Raw genomic sequence first — 23840 nt, forward strand, 5'->3', positions numbered from 1 at the left:
ATACAAACGGCCGCTCCGGTTGCCAGGCGCGCGGGGGGACAACACCGGCCTCCATTTAGTCTGGCTTTTATAAGTAAAGGAATGTAGCGAGCCTAATCTACATACTACAAAGTGTGTTTAATTAGAACTCGTCATGAGGAGATACTTTCTGATGCGCTGACATTGCAGAAAGGCAATTAAACACTGAAAATAACAATATGAGCATGAAGTAACTTAAAGAAATATTCATTATGCAATAATAACACATCCAGGTGAAAGCGTATCCAAACATGGCTGGCTGCGTGGTCTTTATGATAACATTTAACGCTTAGGACAAAAACAAAATAACTCACACCGTCCTGATAGATGGGTCAGTGGACAAGTAACAACTGGACAGAAACACAGGTTAAATTTGGAAAGAGGGTCAGCAAGGAAGGGGCCGGGGTTGATGGAAGAGTGAAACCCCAGAAGCCCTGAAAGTGTTTCCCTGACTGGTTGCAATTCACACCAGTTCTCAGAGTAGCGCTCACTTGGGGAGGGGTGCTCAACTTCTGAAGCCACTTACAGTAAATCTATTCAATGGAGGGTTGACAAATGTCGCCATAAACTTTGTGAACACCCTTTCTCGATATAAGCTGCAAACACGTCGTTTGCACCAGTGGAAGCTCAAAGGAGTTCTCGGAACTTAATACAGAAATTTGACTGCCGCCAGCCAATCATAGTTCACGTATCGAGAGAGACAATCGTAGATGTTTTATACAGTGGTTTGAAAAAGTATCTGAAATTTTTGGAATTGCTCACATTTCTGCATAAAATCATCAAATTTGATCTGATCTTTGTCAAAATCACAGAGGAAAAAACAGTGTCTGCTTTAACTAAAACCACCTAAACATTTTTAGGTTTTCCTATCTTGAAGAGGGAAGTATGCAAACAATGACAGAAGGGAGAAAAATAAGTAAGTGAACCATCACATTTAATATTTTGTGTAGCAATGACTTCAACCATACGCTTTCTGTAGCTGCAAATCATTCTGGCACATCGATCAGGACTAATTTTGGCCCATTCTTCTCGACAAAACTGCTGTAGTTCAGTCAGATTCCTGTGATGTCTGGCGTGAATCGGTGTCTTTAGGTCATGCCACAGCATCTCAACAGGGTTGAAGTCTGGACTTTGCCTTGGCCACTCCAGCACATGTATTTTGTTCTTCTGAAACCATTCTGAAGTTGATTTACTTCTGTCTTTTTGGATCATTGTTTTGTTGCAGGATCCATCCTGCTCTTAGCTTTAACTGTCTGACAGGCGGCCTCAGGTTTTCCTGCAAAATTTTTGAATTCATTCTTAGTCCATTAAGAATTGCAAGTTGTCCGGGCCCTGAAGCAGCAAAACAGCCCCAAATAAGGTGTTGATGTTTGTGAGCTGTTCCATTTTTCCTCCACATATGACGTTTTGTGTTCCTCCCAAACAATTCAACTTTGGTTACATCAGTCCACAAAATATTTGACCATAACTTCTGTGGAGTGTCCACAAGTGCCTTTTTGCAAACAATGAGGGAGAAATGTTTTTTTTGTTTTTTTTTTTAGACAGCAGTGGCTTCCTCCGAGGAGTACTCCCATGAACACCATAGTTTTACAAATAGTTGATGTGTGCTAGTGATTTCTGTAAGTCTTTAGCAGACACTCTAGGGTTCTTTTTTACCTCTCTGAGTATTCTGCGCTGAACTCTCGGCATCATCTTCGGTGGACAGCCACTCTTTGGTAGAGAAGCAACAGTGCCAAACTCTCTCCATTTGTAGACAACTTCTCTGACTGTCGATTGATGAACATCCAGACTTTTAGAGATGGTTTTGTATCAATCCTTGATCGCAGGTCTTCAGACAACTCTTTTGACAGAGTCATGATGCACATCAGACAATGCTTATCATCAAGACATTTCTTACCAGGTGTGTGTTTTATAGTGGGCAGGGCAGCTTTAAACTACTCATCAGTGATTGGGCACACACCTGACTTAAATTGTTTGGTAAAAATTGGTTTTAATAGCTCTTTAAGTCTCCTTAAGCAGAGGGTTCCCTTACTTATTTTTCCCCCTTCTGTCATTGTTTGCATACTATCCACATTAAAATCTGAAAAACTATAAATGTTTTAGGTGGTTTTAGGTAAAGCAGACACTTTATTTTCATCTGTGTGATTTTGACAAAGATCAGATCACATTTGATGGTGTTTTTAAGCAGAGATGTGAGGAATTCCAAAAGTTTTAGATACTTTTTCATACCACTGTAATAACGTTCCTAATCTCTTCTGGTCACAGGAAGAGTGCAACTTCTGCGCAGGATATTCCGGACGCCATAAACACCTTGTCCGACCCGATTAGGAACGCCTGTAGCTGTCAAATACAAAAACGGAGCTCTTAAATGTCAGACTGCAAATAGAATAACAATAAAATCCAACACACTTTCACCTGGTATCTACAACTAACAAGCCAATTCTAACAGTCACGAGGTCTTTGTCGTTTTCATCGTGCAGGACTCAAAGTGGCTCTTCTTTCACAACAATCGCCTCGCGTCTGTCCAGGCGCCAGTATTGATGTGGCAAAGTCCAACATCTAAGGCTGCTTTGGCAGAAAAGGAGCTCTTTGTTAACTACTTTGATCACAGTTGGCATTGGCGTCAAAAGCAATGTCACCTCTGCAAGAGCACCAGACTGCAAAAAGTTCAACCAGTCTCATGTCTAAACCTGGCAAGTTCTAATATAGTCAGATAGCTACTGTACTTCCTTGAAATATTCACTCTTGCCAAAAACCATGGCATAATTAAACTGTTGTTTTTACAGAGACAAAACACAACCACTAAAATAAGGATATGCAGTAATTCTAGTTTGTGTGTGGCTTTACTTTTTTCCACAAAGTGGCACTGAAGGTTCGAGAATCTTCTTTTACCAGCTTGCAAAGCGATGGACCAGCATGTTTCTAATGTCAAGGGATTGGAATCAGACCTCCAATGGACGGCGTAATTACTCATCTCAGTACAGATACAGGTTAAGAGAGGTGAATGTGTAATAGGCCTGAATTAAAACCACTCTATGATTGCCATGCTTAATGCTTTAATTGTGAGTCATGAGTTTGACATGTCTCTTATTGTGAAATTCGACTGTAACACATTTACAGTGTATCACAAAAGTGAGTACACCCCTTGCATTTCTGCAGGTATTTAAGTATATCTTTTCATGGGACAACACTGACAAAATGACACTTTGACACAATGAAAAGTAGTCTGTTTGAAGCTTATATAATAGAGTTCATTCATTTTCCCCTCAAAATAACTCAATATATAGCCATTAAAATCTAAACCCCTGGCAACAACAGTGAGTACACCCCTTAGAAACTACATCCCTGAATGTCCAAATTGAGTACTGCTGGTCGTTTTCCCTCCAAAATGTCATGTGACTCGTTAGTGTTACTAGGTCAAGGTGAGCATAGGGAGCAGGTGTGTTCAAATTTGTAGTGCAGCTCTCACACTCTCTCATACTGGTCACTAAAAGTTCCAACTTGGCTCCACATGGTAAAGAACTCTCTGAGGATCTTAAAAGACGTATTGTTGCGCTACATGAAGATGGCCGAGGCTACGAGAACATTGCAAACACCCTGAAACTGAGCTGCAGCACAGTGACTAAGATCATCCAGCGTTTTAAAAGTGCAGGGTCCACTCAGAACAGGCCTCGGTTTGGTCGTCCAAAGAAGCTGAGCGCACGTGCCGAGCGTCACATCCAAATGCTTTCTTTGAAAAATTGTCACAGGGCTGCGGTCAGCATTGTTGCAGAGATTGAAGAGGTGGGGGTTCAGCCTGTTAGTGCTTCGACCATACACCACACTCCACATGAAATTGGTGTGCATGGCTGTCACCCCAGGAGGAAGCCTCTTCTGAAGACGGTACACAAGAAAGCCCGCAAATAGTTTGGATTACTGGAACCATGTCCTATGGTCTGATGAGACGGGCGGGATTTCTTGTGTACCTTCTTCAGAAGAGGCTTCCCCCTGGGGTGGAATTTGAACACACCTGTTCCCTATGCACACCTGGAGCTAGTCACACTAACGAGTCACATGACATTTTGGAGGGCAAATGACAAGCAGTACTCAATTTAGACATTTAGGGATGTGGTTTCTAAGGGGTGGAGTCACTGTTGTTGCCAGGGGTTTAGATATTAATGGCTATATTTTGAGTTATTTTGAGGGGGAAATAAATGAACTCTATTATATAAGCTGCACACAGACTACTTTTCATTGTGTCAAAGTGTCATTTTGTCAATGTTGTCCCATGAAAAGATATACATAAATATCTGCATAAATATCTTCTTGTAGCCCTGGCAATCTTCATGTAGCGCAACAATACGTTCTCAGAGAGTTCTTTGCCACGTGGTGCCATGTTGGAACTTTCAGTGACCAGTATGAGAGGTGCAATACAAATGTGAACACCCCTGCTCCCTATGCTCACCTTGACCTAGTAACACTAACGAGTCACATGACATTTTGGAGGGAAAACGACAAGCGGTACTCAATTTGGACATTTAGGCCTGTAGTTTCTAAGGGGTGTAGTCACTTTTTTGCCAGGGGTTTAGATATTAATGGCTATATTTTGAGTTATTTTGAGGGGAAAATAAATGAACTCTATTATATAAGCTGCACACAGACTACTTTTCATTGTGTCAAAGTGTCATTCTGTCAATGTTGTCCCATGAAAAGATATACTTCAATAACTTCTTGTAGCCTTGGCCATCTTCATGTAGCGCAACAATACGTCTTTTCAGATCCTCAGAGAGTTCTTTGCCATGCGGTGCCATGCTGGAACTTTCATTGACGAGTATGAGAGCTGCAATACAAATTTGAACACACCTGTACCCTATGCACACCTGGACCTAGTAACACTAACGAGTCACATAATATTTTGGAGGGCAAATGACAAGCAGTACTCAATTTGGACATTTAGGGATGTCGTTTCTAAGGGGTGTAGTCACTGTTGTTGCCTGGGGTTTGGATATTAATGGCTATATTTTGAATTATTTTGAGGGGAAAATAATTGAACTTCATTATATAAGCTGCACACAGACTACTTTTCATTGTGTCAAAGTGTCATTTTGTCAATGTTGTTCCATGAAAAGATATACTTCAATATCTTCTTGTAGCCTTGGCCATCTTCATGTAGCGCAACAACACATCTTTTCAGATCCTCAGAGAGTTCTTTGCCATGTGGTGCCATGTTAGAACTTTCACTGACCAGTATGAGAGCTGCAATCCAAATTTGAACACACCTGCTCCCTATGCACACCTGGACCTAGTAACACGAACGAGTCACATGACATTTTGGAGGGCAAATGACAAGCAGTACTCAATTTGGACATTTAGGGATGTAGTTTCTAAGGGGTGTACTTTTTTTTTTTTACCAGGGGTTTAGATATTAATGGCTATATTTTGAGTTATTTTGAGGGGGAAATAAATCAACTCCATTATATAAGCTGCACAGAGACTACTTTTCATTGTGTCAAAGTGCCATTTTGTCAATGTTGTCCCATGAAAATATATATTTAAATATCTGCATAAATATCTTCTTGTAGCCTTGGCCATCTTCATGTAGCGCAACAATACGTCTTTTCAGATCCTCAGAGAGTTCTTTGCCATGTGGTGCCATATTGGAACTTTCAGTGACCAGTATGAGAGCTGCAATACAAATTTGAACACACCAGCTCCCTCTGCACACCTGGACCTAGTAACACTAACGAGTCACGTGACATTTTGGAACGCCAATGACAAGCAGTACTCAATTTGGATATATGGGATGTAGTTTCTAAGGGGTTAACTCACTTTTGTTGCCAGGGGTTTAGATATTAATGGCTATATTTTGAGTTATTTTGAGGGGGAAATAAATGAACTCTATTATATAAGCTGCACAGACTACTTTTCATTGTGTCAAAGTGTCATTTTGTCAATGTTGTCCCATGAAAAGATATACTGCAGAAATGAGAGGGGTGTACTCACTTTTGTGATACACTGTATAAGCCATTAGGTTTGATTTATAATTATATCGAAAGAACGACGCTTATGAATCTGTGTTGGTGTCTCCTTTCTGGGGTAACTATAGGTCAGAGATGAGAAGAGTAGAGTTTTGAAGACAACAACTCATGCCTGTCAGCTCATGTTCGTTATTTACATGATACGGCCCCTTTAAACCCTCATACGCACCAACGCTATGCGCCAAACTGGAGATGCAGTAAAATACATGAATGACCAACAGGCTCCAACACAATCGGGTAGTTTAACGCTCAATGTCAGGTGACACTTGAGACGTACGTGTAATTAATCGGCGATTTTATTATTCTAAATGCAGAAAGCTACGTGGGAAAACCCGGCGGACGTGCTGTAAAGCGCCTCGCCCCCTCTTCTCCGATAGCGAGAAGCATCTCGAAAATGCATGCGTCCGTCTCCAAAATAAAAGCTAAACGTCACAGCGAAGAACGCTTTCAATGCAAAAATAGCAGAGGAAGTACATTATTTTGAAAGGTTACCCAGGTAGTAAAAATCGCTGCCCACTAAAGACCCCAATGACGACGCTCGCTTCCCCCCCCCCACCCCTCTCGACTCTTCAAACTAGCCCAAACTGGCTGGTCCAAGGCGCATCAGTGAAAATTGAAGACAAAAACATGCAGGTCAATTCATACAAAATCACGTTATGACGCATGAAGTGAGAATCGCAGTTTAACGTGATCATTAATGAAGCAAATGACGTTATTAGAAGTCACGATCCTTGTTTTGTGTGTGATGGACAGCGCATTTGAGGAGCGTTTAGGCCTTAAAAGTACTGCCGTGTTGTCTCGTGCGTATCCGAGGGCAACCCACGGCCAAGCGGCTTCCCCTTACCTCCTCTTCGCGCTCGTTCTTAAAGCACAGACACGCCGCCCGCTTCTTAAAACCATCGCCGTCGTACGTCCTGGTCTGATTAGGTTTGAGCTTCATCCTGATTCTTCCCTCGAGGTAGAACCGGCGACGATTAGAAAATAAATTGGAGAAGAAAAAAAAAAAAAAAAAAAGGTTAGCAACACAGCCGCCGCATCGCCACCGCTGTCTAAATCCGGAGGAGGAGGGGAGTAGTTGTGAAGATCCGAGGCGATTTTTAGGCGTTTTCGGCTCGATTCAAAGTCAGAATGGCAAATCGGATCTCCAGATGCCGGTTTAAGTTCTCTGGTAAGCAGTGAATGGAGACCCCCGCCCCCGGCAAGGATTTTATGTAGACGGCCCTCCTAGGCTTCCATTTGCGCATGGCCGCTGACTCAGTACACAACCGAGTGGAGTTTGACATATACAGACACGCCCAGTGGAGTAGAGACGATTCTCATTGGACGAGTAGGCGGCCCTACACGTCTACTTAGCGCAATCTGATTGGACGCCTTCACAACGCCGTGATCCATCAGCAGTCTACTGGCAAAATGCCCATAAAACAGCAACCGTAGCAATCCCCTGTCAAATCATTACAATCGAAGACGAGGCGACAAACATTGAAATGCAGATGCACATAATGACTAATGCATCATTAAAAATTATATAAATAAATAACAATACCAAACCCTCTTTCTAATTGAATGCCATATATATAAGAACTATGATCTTTGAGCAATTCCATGACATCATGGCAGCTTTGATCTGCTGGAAAAATCTAGTACAGTGGTATGAAAAAGTATCTGAACCTTTTGGAATGTCTCACATTTCTGCATAAATCACCATCAAACGTGGTCTTTGTCAAAATCACACACAGGAAAAAACAGTGTCTGCATTGATAAGTTTTCATATTTTAATGAGGATAGCATGCAAACAATGACAGAAGGGGGGGAAATAAGTAAGTAAACCACCGCATTCTATATTTTGTGGCCCTACCTTTGGCAGCAATAATTTCAACCAGACGCTTCCTGTAGCTGCACATCAGTCTGGCACATCGATCAGGACTAATCTTGGCCCATTCTTCTCTACAAAACTGTTGTAGTTCAATCAGATTCCTGGGATGTTTTGCATGAATGTGTCTTTAGGTCATGCCACAGCATCTCAATGGGGTTCAAGTCTGGACTTTGACTTGGCCATTACGGAATGTATATTTTGCAGCATCCATCCTCTTTTTAGCTTCAACTGTCTGACAGACGGCCTCGGGTTTTCCTGCAAAACATCCTGATAAACTTTATATTTCATTTTTCCATTATTGATTGCAAGTTCTCCAGGCCCTGAGGCAGCAAAACATTCCCAAATCCTGATGGTCCCTCCACCATGCTTCCCGGTGGGGATGAGGTGTTGATGTCAGTGAGTTCTTACTAACCGAATCCTTTGGCTTCGCTCGAACCCAGATTAAGAACCACTGCTACAGGGTTCTTTTTTTTTTTTTTAGCTCTCTGAGTATTCTGCGCTGAACTCTTCTTGGCCACTCCTTGGGAGAGAAGCAAGAGTGCCAAACTCTCAACAGTCAGTGACATTTTTAGTCATCTGAAAAGACTGACCCACCCCCATACTTCACAGTGGGTATGAGGTGCTTTTCAGCATGCGCATCTTTCGTGGCACGCCAGACCCATTTAGAGTGTTTGGTTCCAAAAAGCTCAATCTTCAGATGGGGCGTGGGTCAGTGATGCTGTGGGGCTGTTTCGTTTCCAAAGGCCCTGGGAACCTTGTTAGGGTGCATGGCATCATGAATGCTTTGAAATACCAGGACATTTTAAATCAAAATCTGTTCCCCTCTGCCCGAAAGCTGAAGATGGGTCGTCACTGGGTCTTTCAGCAAGACAATGACCCTAAACATATGGCCATATCTACACAGAAATGGTTCACCAGACACAAAATCAAGCTCCTCCCATGGTCATCTCAGTCCCCAGACCTTGTTTTGTTGGCAAAAGGGGGTTGTACAAAGTATTAACACCAGGGGTGCTAATAATTGTGACACACATTATTTAATGTCAAATAATTATTTCTTTATGTGGGATTTTTTCCCCACTGAATAAATGCACTTGTATTGAAGGTTGGGTTTTTCTTTTTTTTTTTCCCATTAAGATCCCATATTATTTGAATAAAAAAAAAAATATTAGAAGCTAAAAAACACATCTTAACTGGGGGTGCCAATAATTATGGAGGGCACTGTACAAAAAATAAATAAATAAAAATAATAATTCAAGAGAAAACTAATTATATGCTAAACAATTTTGCATGAGCTTCTATAGTAGACTTGCATTTATTATTTTGTATCATATTTAAGTGATGTGAAATATGATTCAAATTCAGCCCAAAAAATGTTTACGTTTGGATTTACTTTTTGAAATTTAGATTTATGAATATGAAATTTCCCTAGTAATATATATAGATTTAATATTATAATTAGAGATGTCGATCACGTCATTTTCAAAGTATCGGAATCGCCCAAGAAATATCGGCCCTGTCTTTTTAAAAATAAATGTTTAATTAAATCGTTCTGTAAATGTATTTAACGTTACAGACATAATATGTTACTCTCATCCAGAGTCTTTAGTTTAGGCTTAAGTTAGGGTTATCAAATTTATCCCAATAACGGCGGTAATAAGTTTGTTTAAAAATGTAACGCAATTAATGCGTTCGTTGCACGACCCACTCACACATTGTCGCGCTCAATCTGTAATGGCGTCATTTTACCTTTATAGAGAGATAATATGCAGCGTAATATGAGTAGAGTGAATGTTGGTAGCCTTTGGAGCCTTTTTTTAATTGGCTAAAGCCTTACAATCCCTCTCCCTATGAATAGAAATATCATGGGAAGCAATGTGGGGAAGCAAGGTAGCAATTGGTCTTTTTCTTAACACCTTATTTTATTTCCCAACGCAGAGAAGATATATCAATTGGTAGCACTACGCACAGTCATGGTTCCGATTCCCATCATGCATTGGGGCATGGCTACAGTATCATTTACTGAAAGCTCAACAAATACACTCGATGGCAATATTTAGTCACAATATACAAAGTCACAAGTCTTTCTATCCGTGGATCCCTCTCACAGAAAGAATGTTAATAATGTAAATGCCATCTTGAGGATTTATTGTCATAATAAACAAATACAGTACTTATGTACTGTATGTTGAATGTATATATTCGTCCGAGTTTTATTCATTTTTTTCTTAATGCTTTGCCAAAATGTATATGATCGGGGAAAATTATCGGGAATGATTGGAATTGAATCGGGAGCAAAAAAAAGCAATCGGAATGGGAAATATCGGCAGATACTCAAACTAAAACGATTGGGATTGGATCGGGAGCAAAAAAACATGATCGGAACAACCCTAATTATAATATTAAATAATTTTTTATCTTTGGATTCAAACACAGTAATGATCGTTTTATTATTTCTGGTTTGACCCTGGAATTTCATACAATGAGATCATCACGTGTTCTGCCAGAAATGATCCAATTACAGTGACAGTAATAGGCCTAGGAATTAAAAAGTATTTGTTCTCTAATGTAAAACATATATCAATGCTTTTATTTTCTGCTTGTGATGTGTGCCGATCACACCTAAATGCGACAAGACATTGAGTCCGACTGACTCATAAAATAAGTACAGCTCCTTAGTCACCCGACAAAACAAAAGCTGACAGTTGTCTTGTGCTATTCGGTCCGCATTAAATGACATTGATGAGATCAGTGCCTCTCATGTAAGTGGCGCAAGCAAACAGGCACCGCTCCTAAAAGCTGCTCCCGCTGACTAAACGCATAAAAAGTTAAACATGTCACACACACGATACTCCCACGTTGAGCACGGAGTCAGAAGTTAGGTGATAGCGCTTGATTGAACAATACAAATGCTGCACTCATTAACTACTGTACACTTGCATCTGGGCTGATAATGAACATTTGGACAATCCCTTCTTGTGAGTGGATTGTCAAAATGTGTTAAGTTGCGTGATAACCCGAAAGCTAACCTTTCGCCTGTTGGCCGAGGAGCATCCACATCATAAAAGTTGAGATAACACTAGGAGACAGATTGACCAAAAGTGGGCCACAGTGTGAGATTGTTTGTAAAGATAATGCTGTCAAAGATACAGGGAATGTATGCAACACAGGCAGAGAAAAGACTTCAGTTTTTATGAAAATAGCACAAACGTAGCATGTCGGGTTTGTGCACACAGTCTGATCCGGTCAATTGTAGCTTTCTAATCCTCTTAAACTCACTCTGTACGCCCCCACAAGTATGTCTTGTTGACATGTTTTTTTCATCCTGCTCTTGTGTGTTCTTACTTGTTCTAACAGGGAACTGTAATTTTGCAACCATCAAAACAACTGGGATGCACGTCAAAATAGCATCGAATATAAAACGTTTATATTCCTGCATGGTAGTGTTGATAATTCAGGGTTTTTTTTCCCCATTGTTGCCGAATTTGTACTGTAAAACTGTTAAAGGGACAAATTCTGTTACCCTCATTCTCTAACTTAATGGCTGCCATAGTTGATCATTCCCTGCCAACCTCTCCCAGTTCAAATGGATGGGACAATTATTGCTGTCAAAGGCAGCTAATGAGTTAAGGCAAAGCTACAGTGTATCACAAAAGTGAGTACACCCCTCACACTTCTGCATATATTTAAGTATATCTTTTCATGGGACAACATTAACAAAATAACACTTTGACACAATGAAAAGTACTCTGTGTGCAGCTTATATAATACAGTAATTTATTTTCCCCTCAAAATAACTTAAAATATAGCCATTAATATCCAAACCCCTGGCAACAAAAGTGAGTTCACCCCTTAGAAACTACATCCCTAAATGTCCAAATTGAGTACTGCTTGTCATTTTCCCTCCAAAATGTCATGTAACTCGTTAGTGTTACTTGGTCCAGGTGTGCATAGGGAGCAGGTGTGTTCAAATTTGTAGTGTAGCTCTCACACTCTCTCATACTGGTCACTGAAAGTTCTAACATGGCACCACATGGCAAAGAACTCTCTGAGGATCTTAAAAGACGTATTGTTGCGCTACATGAAGATGGCCAACACCCTGAAACTGAGCTGCAGCACAGTGGCTAAGATCATCCAGCGTTTTAAAAGAGCAGGGTCCACTCAGAACAGGCCTTGGGTTGGTCGTCCAAAGAAGCTGAGCGCACGTGCTGAGCGTCACATCCAATGCTTTCTTTGAAAGATCTTCGCAGGAGTGCTGTCAGCATTGCTGAAGTGTTAGAAGACGTGGAGGGTCAGGCTGTTAGTGCTCAGACCATACGCCGCACTCTACATCAAATTGGTCTGCATGGCTGTCACCCCAGGAGGAAGCCTCTTCTGAAGACGGTACACAAGAAAGCCCGCATACAGTTTGCTGACGACATGTCAACAAAGCACATGGATTACTGGAACCATGGTCTTAAGAGATGAAGATTGATTTGTTTGGTTCCGATGGTCTCGAGCATGTATGGCGGCGACCAGGTGAGGAGTACAAAGATAAGTGTGTCATGCCTACAGTCAAGCATGGCGGATGGAATGTCATGGTCTGGGGCTGCATGAGTGCTGCAGGTGTTGGAGAGTTACATTCCATTGAGGGAAACATGAACTCCAACATGTACTGTGAAATACTGCAGCAGAGCATGATCCCCTCCCTCCAGAAACTGGGTCGCAGGGCAGTGTTCCAGCATGACAATGACCCCAAACACAACTCCAAGATGACCACTGCCTTACTGAAGAGGCTGAGGGTAAAGGTGATGGACTGGCCATGCATGTCTTCAGACTTGAACCCAATAGAACAACTTTGGGGGATCCTCAAGTGGAAGGTGGAGGTGTGCAAAGTGTCAAATGTCCGGCAGTGCCACAACGTCGTCATGGAGGAGTGGAAGAGCATTCCAGTGGCAACCTGTGAAGCTCTGGTCAACTCCATGCCCAGGAGAGAAAATGCAGATCTGGATAATAGTGGTGGCCACACAAAATATTGACAGTTGACATGTTGTATGTTAATATTGACAACTTTCACTAAGGGATGTACTCACTTTTGTTGCCAGGTGTCAAGATATTAATGGCTACATTTTGAGTTATTTTGAGGGGAAAATAAATTAACTCTATTTTATAAGCTGCACACAGACTACTTTTGTGTCAAAGTGTCATTTTGTCAGTGCTGTCCCATGAAAAGATATACTTCAATATCTGCAGAAATGCAAGGGGTGTACTCACTTTTGTGATACACTGTATAAGAATATGGCGGAAAACACAGACAAGACTGAAAAAGCAGTTTCTGCTCCTGCACTCCCTTTTTAAAATAAACTGCTGTATTTGAAGGCAAAACAACTGTTGTGTTTGATAGAACAATATGTCTGTATTCTGCAATAGAAGATTCATGGCGCATTAAGCCCCCAAACAATTTTCAATTTGTCCGTTTTACCCTGGAAACTCCCATTTACAGACGTCGCGCAAACGCTTTTGTTTCAACCCAGCCATAAAAAGAATGTAAGTAATTATATTTCTCATTCAAAATGTCTGTCATTTTAGCTTAGAATCATTAATTGATGTCTAATATTTCGTTTTTAAAAAAAATATTCACTCGCATATTTTAAACTTTTAAACGAATGACGCCACAATGAAAAAAAATAGCATCTGTAAAAAAGTCATGGATATCTACCTCATAACTATCGATTAATTGTTTTTTTTTTTTTGTCACAGTCGCAGTTTCCCTAATATGTTGGATGATAAATAATCGATCACAACAAAGAAAAATTGGGAAAAAAATGTTTAAAAGGGTAAATATACGAAAATAAAACCTCTCGACCACTCCCTGATGTCTGCGATTTCTACATCTCGACCCTTGTTATATTACCATGTTTCACACATAAAATCCCCCAAAAATATGTCTGTGGCTATTCTCATCTGTGTCTTGGCACTCGATGATACATGCTCCATGGAGTTTTTGGATCGAAACTAGGTAAGTACACGATGATATCTCATTAAAATCATGGCGTCTTTAATTCTGCTCTTGTGTGCTCTCACCTCCAGTTAGGGTTTTGCTGTTTAATTTTGTTGTTGTTGTCTTCCTGTAAAGCTATGGAAGGCCATGTCTTTGAGCCTAAGCGTGGCGGGAATAGCTGGATCTTGTTTCTGGAGGAGCCGGGACGTTCTCTCAACAACTGGCGGTGACGCCCACACATCATTGTCACATTCACACAGCAGTTTTAATCTCATTACGCTGCCATGATCCACTCGGATTACGAGTGAAATCCCCATCTAATTAGCTCGGCTATATATCCATCACCTCTATGAACTCGGAGGCCTCAGACGGGATGGCAACACTGGCACACCTGATTTCCAGCAGGTCTTGTCTGGATTACATAAAACTGCCGCGAATGCCGCATTGAGATGCAGAATGTAGCAGTCGGCGAGAAGTACGATGTTTGCACTATTTTCAGCGCGTTTCCCCGTGACATGACTTGACCTCTCATCAGTATTCACACGCTGCAGCAAAAAAGCTCCCTGTGAAGGCATTTTGTCTCTGCCTCATCCCTCGCTGAGGTGTGGTGCTGATTTATGAATGAGCTGTTATGTAAGGGGCAGGGAGGGGAGAAAAAAGCCTTGAAAACAGGCAACGCATGGATGGAGGTGAGGGAAGAGGAGGGGGCTTGAAAATGTGCCTGGAATTCCGGTGACTAGGTGTTCAAAAAGGATTCCATTTTGTTATTGTGGTGCTCTGCCGCAGAGTGACGACACATTTGCGCCAGTCGTTATTTGCAGTGACATTTTGTGTGCTCTTGAGATGTCAACATTGACTAAAAGCATGCTCTCCTCCTTCACATTTGTTCTATGTTTTGGAAACAGGACATTAACACAACATGTGTTGTGGTGGTTCGTAAAAAAAAACAAGAAATTTTGTTTATCGTCATTAATGGCAGCCCATAGACTTCATAATGTATTGATGGGACACGGGGCGCGGGGCCACTGTAAATAATGTAAAAAGACGTCAATGTTCCGGAGGTGTGGGGAAACACCGCTGATTTTGCGAATGAAAGTCAGACCCGCATCAGAGTTAGCATAACATTAACCGGTGTGAACTTGCTAACCTGCGAAACTGCTGCGGTCAGGCCAGCCTCCACAGGGAACAACAAAGTCAAGCTAGCCGTCCCTCATTTGGATCATTGTTTGCATTATGTGCATAACGGTAATGCAACAAGGTGGCTTCAGGGTGAAAGTCCCTTTATTAAAAAAAACAAAAAACGAGGTTCCACGTCAGGGGACACTGACATAAAAAAAAAATCTGTGAAATAAAATTCGGGTCGGGTAGTCTAGTATGCCTCAGGTGTAGATCGGTCCTTGGATATCTCAGATTTTTTTTCATTACTTTTTTTCCCAAATCACTTTTATATTACAATACTTTAGCACAGACGTCATAATATATTGACGGGGCACAAGGCCGATAAATAGGGGGCCTATCTCTGTCAAAGCAGAGCGAGTGAAAACACAAAGAGCTATTTTTGTTGAAAATTCTGAGTCATTCCTTATATCCCCAAATTCTTTCAAGATATGGACGTAAAACAGTCTCGATTCTTGGTTAAAAGCAAAAAATCCGTGCAGTTAGCGTTTATTTTACGTAAATATGTCGAAGTACAATGCTAGTCTGTTAGTGAATGTAGCTAGAGGCCACCTGATGTAAAAAGAGCTTTTGCATTGAAAATTCTTGTGAATAAATGCTTAAATCTCTGAATTTTTTGTAGATATGGACATAAAACTGTCTCGATTCTTGGTTAAAAGCAAAAAATCCGTGCAGTTAGCGTTTATTTTACGTAAATATGTCTAAGTACAATACTCGTCTGTTAGTGAATGTAGCTAGCGGCCGCCTGATGTAAAGAGCTTTAGCGTTGAAAATTCTTGTAAAAAAAATGCTTAAATCCCCAAATTATTTATAGATATGGAGGTAAAACAGTCTCGAGTCTTGGTTAATAGCAAAAAATCTCCAGTTAGCGTTTATTTTATGTAAATATGTCGAAGTACAATGCTAGTCGGTTAGTGAATGTAGCCAGCAGCCGCCTGATGTAAACAGAGATTTTCCGGTGAAATTTTTTTAAAATAAACGCTTAAATCCCAGAATTCTTTATAGATATAGACATAAAACAGTCTTGATTCTTAGCTAAAAGCAAAAAAAACAAAACAAAACAAAAAAAAAAAACGTGCAGTTAGTATTTATTTGACGTAAATTTTGCGAACTATGATGCCAATGCAGTAGCCGCTAATTTCTCCCATTGATTTTTTTCAAAATGCATGCATGGTACGAAAAATATAATAATTACCTTGAATCCTCGGACAAATCACTCCTGAGACAACCCTTCCTGTTTGTATGCAGTACAGCTTTCTTACTTTTTCAACAGAAATCTGGCGTTAGATCGCTGCGTGCGTGTGTGGTGCAGTGCATGACCGATCTGAGCAGTCAATACATTATGAAGTCTAAGGGGCAGCCAGAATTCAGACTTTTTGAGGTGACTCAAAGTTCACCTGATTGAAGATTTAGAAATTTCATTCACTAGCCCAATTTCTTCAAAGTTGTGAGTCCAATACACTGTGAGTGTCAGATGTCAAAAACGCTGGTGCCAGCCTAAAACGAGAGCTTGTCATCGCCCATCAGCACAGAATGTCGTCACGTTCCCCTTTGGCAGGCCACTGAGACAAGATCCAGGTCAACTATGTTTAGGATGCTCGTCAACGGTGAGATTTACACCGAGACCTCAGTTTGGATAAACCTATATCACAAACAAGGCCATAGTTGAGGGACAACGTTAATCATTTGTGAGAAGTTTTCTCATTGTTTCCTGTAATAACGCAAACAATGGATGGGTGTTACACTTATAAATTACCGTGAAAGCTTACATGGGAACAACATAGGTAGTGAAGGAGAATGAAAAGATTTGGTACTTTCCATTAATTGGTTCACAGAACCATTAAAGTTCACATCAGTGTCAAATTGTACCTCCAAATTATAGTCCGGTATTCGGGAGTCCTTGCTTTTGGCGCTACCTTGTGGGGGTCTGTGGGATAGCAGAGGGAAAAAATTATGGACATACGGAGTCACACTAGATTAACGCCAATTTATTTAATGACCATTTTGCGTGGGTGCATATGACTAAATAAATGATTCGTTTGAGTTAAATTTGACATTTCTGCTTATTTAACAATCACCAGGTGTTATACTGTAGATTCCGGCAGTTAAATTTGAATTCGGACACAAAATGGGTGATTAAAACCGAAGTTCAGAATTTTTTACATTAGGCATAACCTTCGAGTTAGCGGGGTTTTGATTAGTTGCTGGACTTGATTTAAACAAATTCCGTGCAGTTTGTAAGTTATTTCTTAGTTTCAGGGCTCCGGAGTGGCTAAGCTAACGCAAGACAGTGGGGCCAACTTAGCATGTCAATAATAAACGATACAGATCAACGAACATACCCAACATAGTCAAATAAATTCAAAATGCAGATCATTGTTCCAAAACACCTCTGCGGCCAAAACAATGTAACAAAAAACACTCGCGCTGCATTCAAGGAAGGTGGGAAGTGGGACTTATCCCGCTCGGAAGGAAACTAGTTGCGACCTCAAAGCGTTTCAAGCGAATACAAACATCAAAGATGGCTGATCGCAACAAGTTGTTTTTATATTTTGGCCATCAAAAGACATTTTGACCTCCAGCAAACCAGCTTTCTCGTAAGCGATCAAATAGTGGAGGCATTCCAATTATGTTTTTCCAGCTTGGAAACTCTGACTTCCCACCTTCCCCAAATGCAGCATCAGTCTGCTGAGTTAACTGACAGCCAGCAACATGGCAAAATGTCCATTTAAAGGCTGTGGAAACAGACAGAAGAAATGGGCAAAGGAAAGTTTCCACAAATTCCCTATGAAGAATGAGGAACAATATAAATTGGTTACTCACTGCTGGCTACGACATAAAAAATCAGCGGTGCAAAAAAACGATGTGATATCTAATGTTAATAACGGGTTTTTTTTTCAGTAGTGAGTAATCTAATTAATTACCTTTCTCATCTTTGCAACGCCGTTACCGTTACTGAGGATGTAAGCGTGAGTTACTATGTAGGTTGAATGACGCAAGAAAAGTCTGAGAGACAGAGAGAGAGAGAAGAGCAGGAGTGGAGTTGTGACACCGTTGCAAATGTGATGCTAGGCTAGGTGGCGCCAACATTACCTGACTGCAGCCGACAGCCTACGATCTACGCCCACTTGATGCTACACTACATATCATATACATATAGAACTAGATGCGAAATGACAGACGCGGCGGCGTTAGCAAACGTTTAGAGAAGTAAATGTGAAATGATACACTCGCCGGTGTTAGTAAACAGCCGCCATCTTAAAGCAGTAGCCTTCTCTGATGTCTCAGATTGACAACACTGGTGATATCACTCCGCCCTGCTCCTCTGCTGAGTTTATGGATTACAAATCTTGCTGTTCATACTGCAATTATTGACATGCAATTGTTTTAATAACATTATCCTGAAAACATAGTCAACACTATTGATTGCATGGGTCATCGATGATTTTCATGTGTGCATACAGTGTATCACAAAAGTGAGCACACCCCTTGCATTTCTGCAGATATTTCAGTGTAATTTTTCATGGGACAACACTGACAAAATAACACTTTGACACAATGAAAAGTAGTCTGTGTACAGCTTATATATTAGAGTTCATTTATTTTCCCTCAAAATATAGCCATTAATATCCCTGGCAACAAAAGTGAGTACGCTCCTTAGAAACTACGTACATTCCTAAATGTCCAAACTGAGTACTGCCTGTCATTTGCCCTCCAAAATGTGATGTGACTCGTGTTACTAGGTCCAGATGTGCATAGGGAGCAGGTGGGTTCAAACTTGTAGTGCAGCTTTCACACACTCTCATAATGGTCACTGAAAGTTCCAACATGGCACCACATGGCAAAGAACTCTCTGAGAATCTTAAAAGACGTATTGTTGCGCTACAAGAAGATGGACAAGGCAATACAATATTTAAGTATATCTTTTCATGGGGTCAGCCTGTTAGTGCTTAGACCATACACCTCACTCTACATCAAATTGGTGTGCATGGCTGTCACCCCAGGTGGAAGCCTCTTTTAAGACGGTACTAAAGAAAGCCCGCAAACAGTTTGCTGAAGACACGTTAACAAAGCACATGGATTACTGGGACCACGTCCTATGGTCTGATGAGACGGGCGGGCTTTCTTGTGTAACATCTTAAGAAGAGGCTTCCTCCGAGGGTGACAGCCACGCCAGTTTGATGTAGAGTGCGGCGAATGGTTTGAACACTAACAGGCTGACCCACCACCTCTTCAATCTCTGCAGCAATGCTGACAGCACTCCTGTAACAAGTCACGACATATTGAAGGGAAAATGACAAGCAGTACTCAATTTGGACATTTAGGGATGTAGTTTCTCAGGGGTGTACTCACTTTTGTGGCCAGGAGTGTAGATATAAATGGCTATTTTGAGTTATGTTGAGGGGAAAATAAATTTATTCTATAATCTTAATAGAGACTACTTTTCATTGTGTCAAAGTGTCATTTTGTCAGTGTTGTCCAATGAACAGATATACTTAAATAACTGCAGAAATGCGAGGGGTGTACTCACTTTTGTGATGCACTGCATGTTGTTTTTTTATTGTCATGCCAAGTTAGCCACTCCGGAGCCCTGAAACTAACAAATTACACGGAATTTGTTAAAATTAACTCCACCGACTAATAAAACCCTCGCTAACTCGTACAATGCTGGGGTTGTTCTGTACTACCGTACAACACATAATATACAGAAGCATATTTTTGCAGCGACTCACAGAATAGAAAATTTCAGCTTTCAAAATATATCAAACATAAATTTAACACACCTTTGAAGAACCCCTACATTTTCAGCAACACTTGTCACAGATTAAACTCAACATAAAAAGCCAGATGAATTGACAAATGATGCATGTAGTAAAAGTAAGACAGCTTTAATACATGACTTCGTACCAGTGTGCGCCTGTTTCTTCCATATTGCATGTATATGAACACATATTAGTTGTCTTAAGACTGTCGTGAGGTGTGTGTCATTCTCTGTCCATGCATTTAAATACCAACACAAGGGAAAGACAGGGGTGAAAAGGCAGAAACAGGAAGCGAGAGGGGGCAAAAAAAGAAAAAGAAAAATGCGAACACACATTGAACGCATCTTACAAAGGAAAAAAATATATAAGTTGTCCCAAAGGTCTGCAACAGTAGATTTATTTCAAAGAGATGTGGATTTATAATCTTATTTTGTCCGTCAAATTCAAACGTCGACAATAAAGGAGTGCATGTCGTGGATCACATTCAGGATCAGTTGGCCATTGCATACTTCTTGGTCCATTCTTTGGCTGCAGGAAAATGATCATTGTAGAGACTTAAGCAAATAACCGTACTCGAGTCGATTAATCGCTCTAGTTCTAGACGGATAAATCCCGACCTGTGTTGATGGCGACGCTTTCGCACTTTTTCCACTGCTCGGCGACGTCGTTTGCCAGAGGGTCGTCGGGATTGGGGGCACTTAATAATGCCTGGATGGATAGCAACACTGTGCGGATTTGCAGGGCTGGAGACCACTTTTCTGAAAGGGGGGCACAACGGATCAAATCTTTCATCACGCAACAAGGGAAAAGTAAATCAACTCACCTTTCAAAATGTCTAAACATATTCTTCCCAGTCGGTCTACATTCGGGTGGTAGATTTTGGTCATGAATCGCACTTTGGGGGCTGCCATGGGGTACTCTTCGGGGAGAAATAGTTCAAGTTTAAAAGTGCCTCCTTCAAACGGAGAGTCTTTGGGTCCTCCAATGATGACGTGGAAGTAGCGTGCGTTATTTTCATCTGGTGTCGCCGTGATGCCGGGTACGGGTTCTTGCATCAGCCGCTGTGTTTCCTGTGGGTGTTTCATTCCACAATTTTGCGGGTCATTGCAAGTTCTGTCACACAACTCCGAGATGCTTTCAGTCCATAGACATCATTACTATTGACGTGTCACTACATCATTCTTTGCGTGACACCTTATCAGAGCGGGCCGAGCTTCATTTAATAATAGCTGAAGACGGCGCACGCTCATGTCGGATATAAGCTTGGATTTACTTATGATTGGATTTAACTACGAAAGCTGTACCGCATACAAACAGGAAGGATTGTTTCAGGAGTGATTGGTTCAAGGATTCAAGGTAAATATTATATTTTTCGTACCATGCATGCGTGATTGAAGCATTTATTTGCAGGGATTTTTGTTCTTTGTTTACATATGGAGGCGGCTATTTTTTTTGTAACTGACTAGCCTCATAGGTGGCAATATTTACGCAAAATAAATGCTACTGCACGGTTTCTTTGCTTTTAACAGAAAATCTACTGTTTTACGTCCATATCTATGAAGAATCCGTGGACTTAAGCAATTATTCACAAGAATTTTTGCCAGAAAAGCTCCTTTTACGCCAGGCAGCCGCTAGCCTCATTCGCTAACATAGTAGCAATGTACCTCGTCAATATATGTAAAATAAACGCTAACAGCACAGTTTCTTTGCTTTTAACCAAGAATCGAGACTGTTTTACATCCATATCTAAGAAGAATTCGGGGATTTAAGCATTTATTCACAAGAATTTTCGCCAGAAAAGCTCCTTTTACGCCAGGCGGCCGCTAGCCTCATTCGTTAACCATTGTACTTCGTCAATATACGTAAAATAAACGCTAACTGCACGGTTTCTTTGCTTTTAACCAAGAATCGAGACTGTTTTACATCCATATCTAAGAAGAATTCGGGGATTTAAGCATTTATTCACAAGATTTTTCGCCAGAAAAGCTCCTTTTACGCCAGGCGGCCGCTAGCCTCATTCGCTAAGCATTGTACTTCGTCAATATACGCAAAATAAACGCTAACTGCACGGTTTCTTTGCTTTTAACCAAGAATCGAGACTGTTTTTCATCCATGAATTTGGGGATTTAAGCATTTATTCACAAGAATTTTCGCCAGAAAAGCTGCTTTTACGCCAGGAGCCGCTAGCCTCATTCGCTAACATAGTAGCATTGTACTTCGTCAATATATGTAAAATAAACGCTAACTGCACGGTTTCTTTGCTTTTAACCAAGAATCTATACTGTTTTACATCCATACCTACGAAGAATTTGGGGATTTAAGCATTTATTCACAAGAGTTTTCGCCAGGAAAGCTCCTTTTACGCCAGGCGGCCGCAAGTCCCATTCGCTAACAGTATATAGTGATACGATATAGAATGCCAATAAAGGGCTATTTATTCTATTCTACAATAAGTAGTGATTGTATTTACAATCTATTAATAATCTTTTTACATATTATTTATAATCGATGTTTTCCTCAAGTATTAAGTTTCTGGCGTTGAGTGATTTATTAGCTGTTGGAAACTTGCAGTAAATTAAAAAAATGTTTCTATTTTGGTCAAAATATTGGTGATTATCTCTGCATTTGGTGATTTTTTGTGCATCTAGTGTAAAATATAAGACTTTTATAGCCATTTTAAGTTGTGTTATATAAAAAATAATTAATCGGGATTTTATAAGGTAACAACTTTGAATTTTTTAATGCCGCTGTTCATGGAGACTCATCTATGGCTAAGGTACATGCCCGTTTTGGTTTTAGGTCGGTAGCAGCTTTGGTTTTGTAAATATCTGAAGTTTTTGAAAATAGGCCCCCTACGAATCGGCCCCGTTTTCCGTGGCATGTCAACAGGTTATGAAGTCTATGTTCAGTTATGTGTCTTTGAGAAAAAACAACTACAATGAGTTAATTTAATGTATCTTTTGACGTTCTGTCTTTGATGTCCAAGATATTTTTGACCCCCCGCCTCCTAAAAGCCTCTAAATTTGCTGCAACACTTAAAAAATGGATATCGCAGGTCTGTTTGAAAGCCTGAATTAAAGGCGCGTTCGCACAATAACAAGGAAGTAGTTATGATGTGGTGTTTATCAGTTAGCTGTTAAATCCTGCTGAACTTGATTAAACGCTGTGGCGGGGGGAGGCCCTGCAATGAATAAGCCAGTCTCAATAAACTGGCCAGAAGGCAAATATTACGCTTAAATGCGTGATTTTACGCGGATATTAATGTAAAGCTACCATGAGAGCGTCGACTGACGAAACCCATTCATATCTACACTAGAAATAGGTCATTTTATTAGTGCTGACTAATTAATAAAGACGAAAAATGAAATCAATTAAAAAAAAAAAAAAACTACAAGAATCGCCGTTGAGAAGAAGGCTAGTATGAGAACGGAAGTGGCAAACATTAGGCTAGCTAAGTTGGCCGCGGAGCTAACTATGCTAACGTCAGCCTGCGCGTTCCGAAAGCTGCAAAAAAAAAAATCTCATTCGCTTTGAAATAAGACCGCGGGACCCGCACACGATTCCGTTTATTATTCACGTTCAATAGCGTGTCGCTTGAATGTACCTTGACAATCCTACGAGGCAAACCAGCCATCTTGTGTTAGCGTTTTTTAAAATACTTTTAGCCGTACAGTCGCCTTCTCTTCTGGCTGGATGGACTGAGCTAGCGGGGCGGGGCTAACCACGCCCGCTTCCTGTTTCGCAGAACGTCACATGAAAAATGCGGCCCGTCTGGATTGTCCGGTTTATCATTAAAATAAATAAATAAATAAAAATTGTCCATTTTATCGTTTATTCATTGGTAAATTATCACGAGCAAAAATTTAAAAGTACATTAGGAAAAATTAAACATGCTCCCATTCGTTTCTCCTATGTATTTAATGGACATTCTTTGTTTAGCAACCTCTTCTTTGAAGAAAACAATGAAATATATATGAATAAATAATTTTCAGTTCATATATAATATTTGTATAACG

General features: G+C 40.6%; 2 protein-coding genes across 3 annotated transcripts in view; both read right to left on the reverse strand.

The window, feature by feature from the left end:
* nudt4b (nudix (nucleoside diphosphate linked moiety X)-type motif 4b) overlaps positions 1 to 19788 on the reverse strand; it is a 37341-nt gene extending 17553 nt beyond the window's left edge. The window contains exons 1-2 of one of the 2 annotated variants that reach the window (XM_057855366.1): positions 17404 to 19788; positions 16931 to 16988 (exon numbers count right to left, since the gene is read on the reverse strand). In XM_057855366.1, the coding sequence (XP_057711349.1) occupies positions 16931 to 16988; positions 17404 to 17438 (93 nt within the window). In that variant the 5' untranslated portion in view covers positions 17439 to 19788. Of the gene's footprint in view, positions 1 to 6879; positions 7305 to 16930; positions 16989 to 17403 lie in introns of those variants that run through there. The other variant, XM_057855365.1, reaches the window with a different exon arrangement.
* Positions 19789 to 19933: 145 nt separating this feature from the next.
* Positions 19934 to 23572, reverse strand: ube2nb (ubiquitin-conjugating enzyme E2Nb). Its single transcript, XM_057855367.1, has 4 exons — positions 23429 to 23572; positions 20648 to 20894; positions 20442 to 20582; positions 19934 to 20352 (listed from the first exon to the last, which is right to left on the reverse strand). Exons 1-4 carry the CDS (start codon positions 23456 to 23458, stop codon positions 20315 to 20317), a joined length of 456 nt encoding a protein of 151 aa, XP_057711350.1. The 5' UTR covers positions 23459 to 23572; the 3' UTR covers positions 19934 to 20314.
* Positions 23573 to 23840: the final 268 nt, after the last annotated feature.

This window comes from Corythoichthys intestinalis, chromosome 13 (genome assembly GCF_030265065.1).
Source record: "Corythoichthys intestinalis isolate RoL2023-P3 chromosome 13, ASM3026506v1, whole genome shotgun sequence".
Lineage (NCBI taxonomy): Eukaryota > Metazoa > Chordata > Actinopteri > Syngnathiformes > Syngnathidae > Corythoichthys > Corythoichthys intestinalis.

Coding starts and splice junctions, on each gene's coding strand:
- ube2nb (XM_057855367.1), bottom strand. CDS start 23,458: ATGGCTGGTTTGCCTCGTAGGATTGTCAAG. Junction 20,895..23,428: donor TGCCTCGTAGGATTGTCAAG/GTACATTCAAGC, acceptor AAACACCCACAG/GAAACACAGCGGCTGATGCA. Junction 20,583..20,647: donor ATGTTTAGACATTTTGAAAG/GTGAGTTGATTT, acceptor CCCCCCTTTCAG/AAAAGTGGTCTCCAGCCCTG.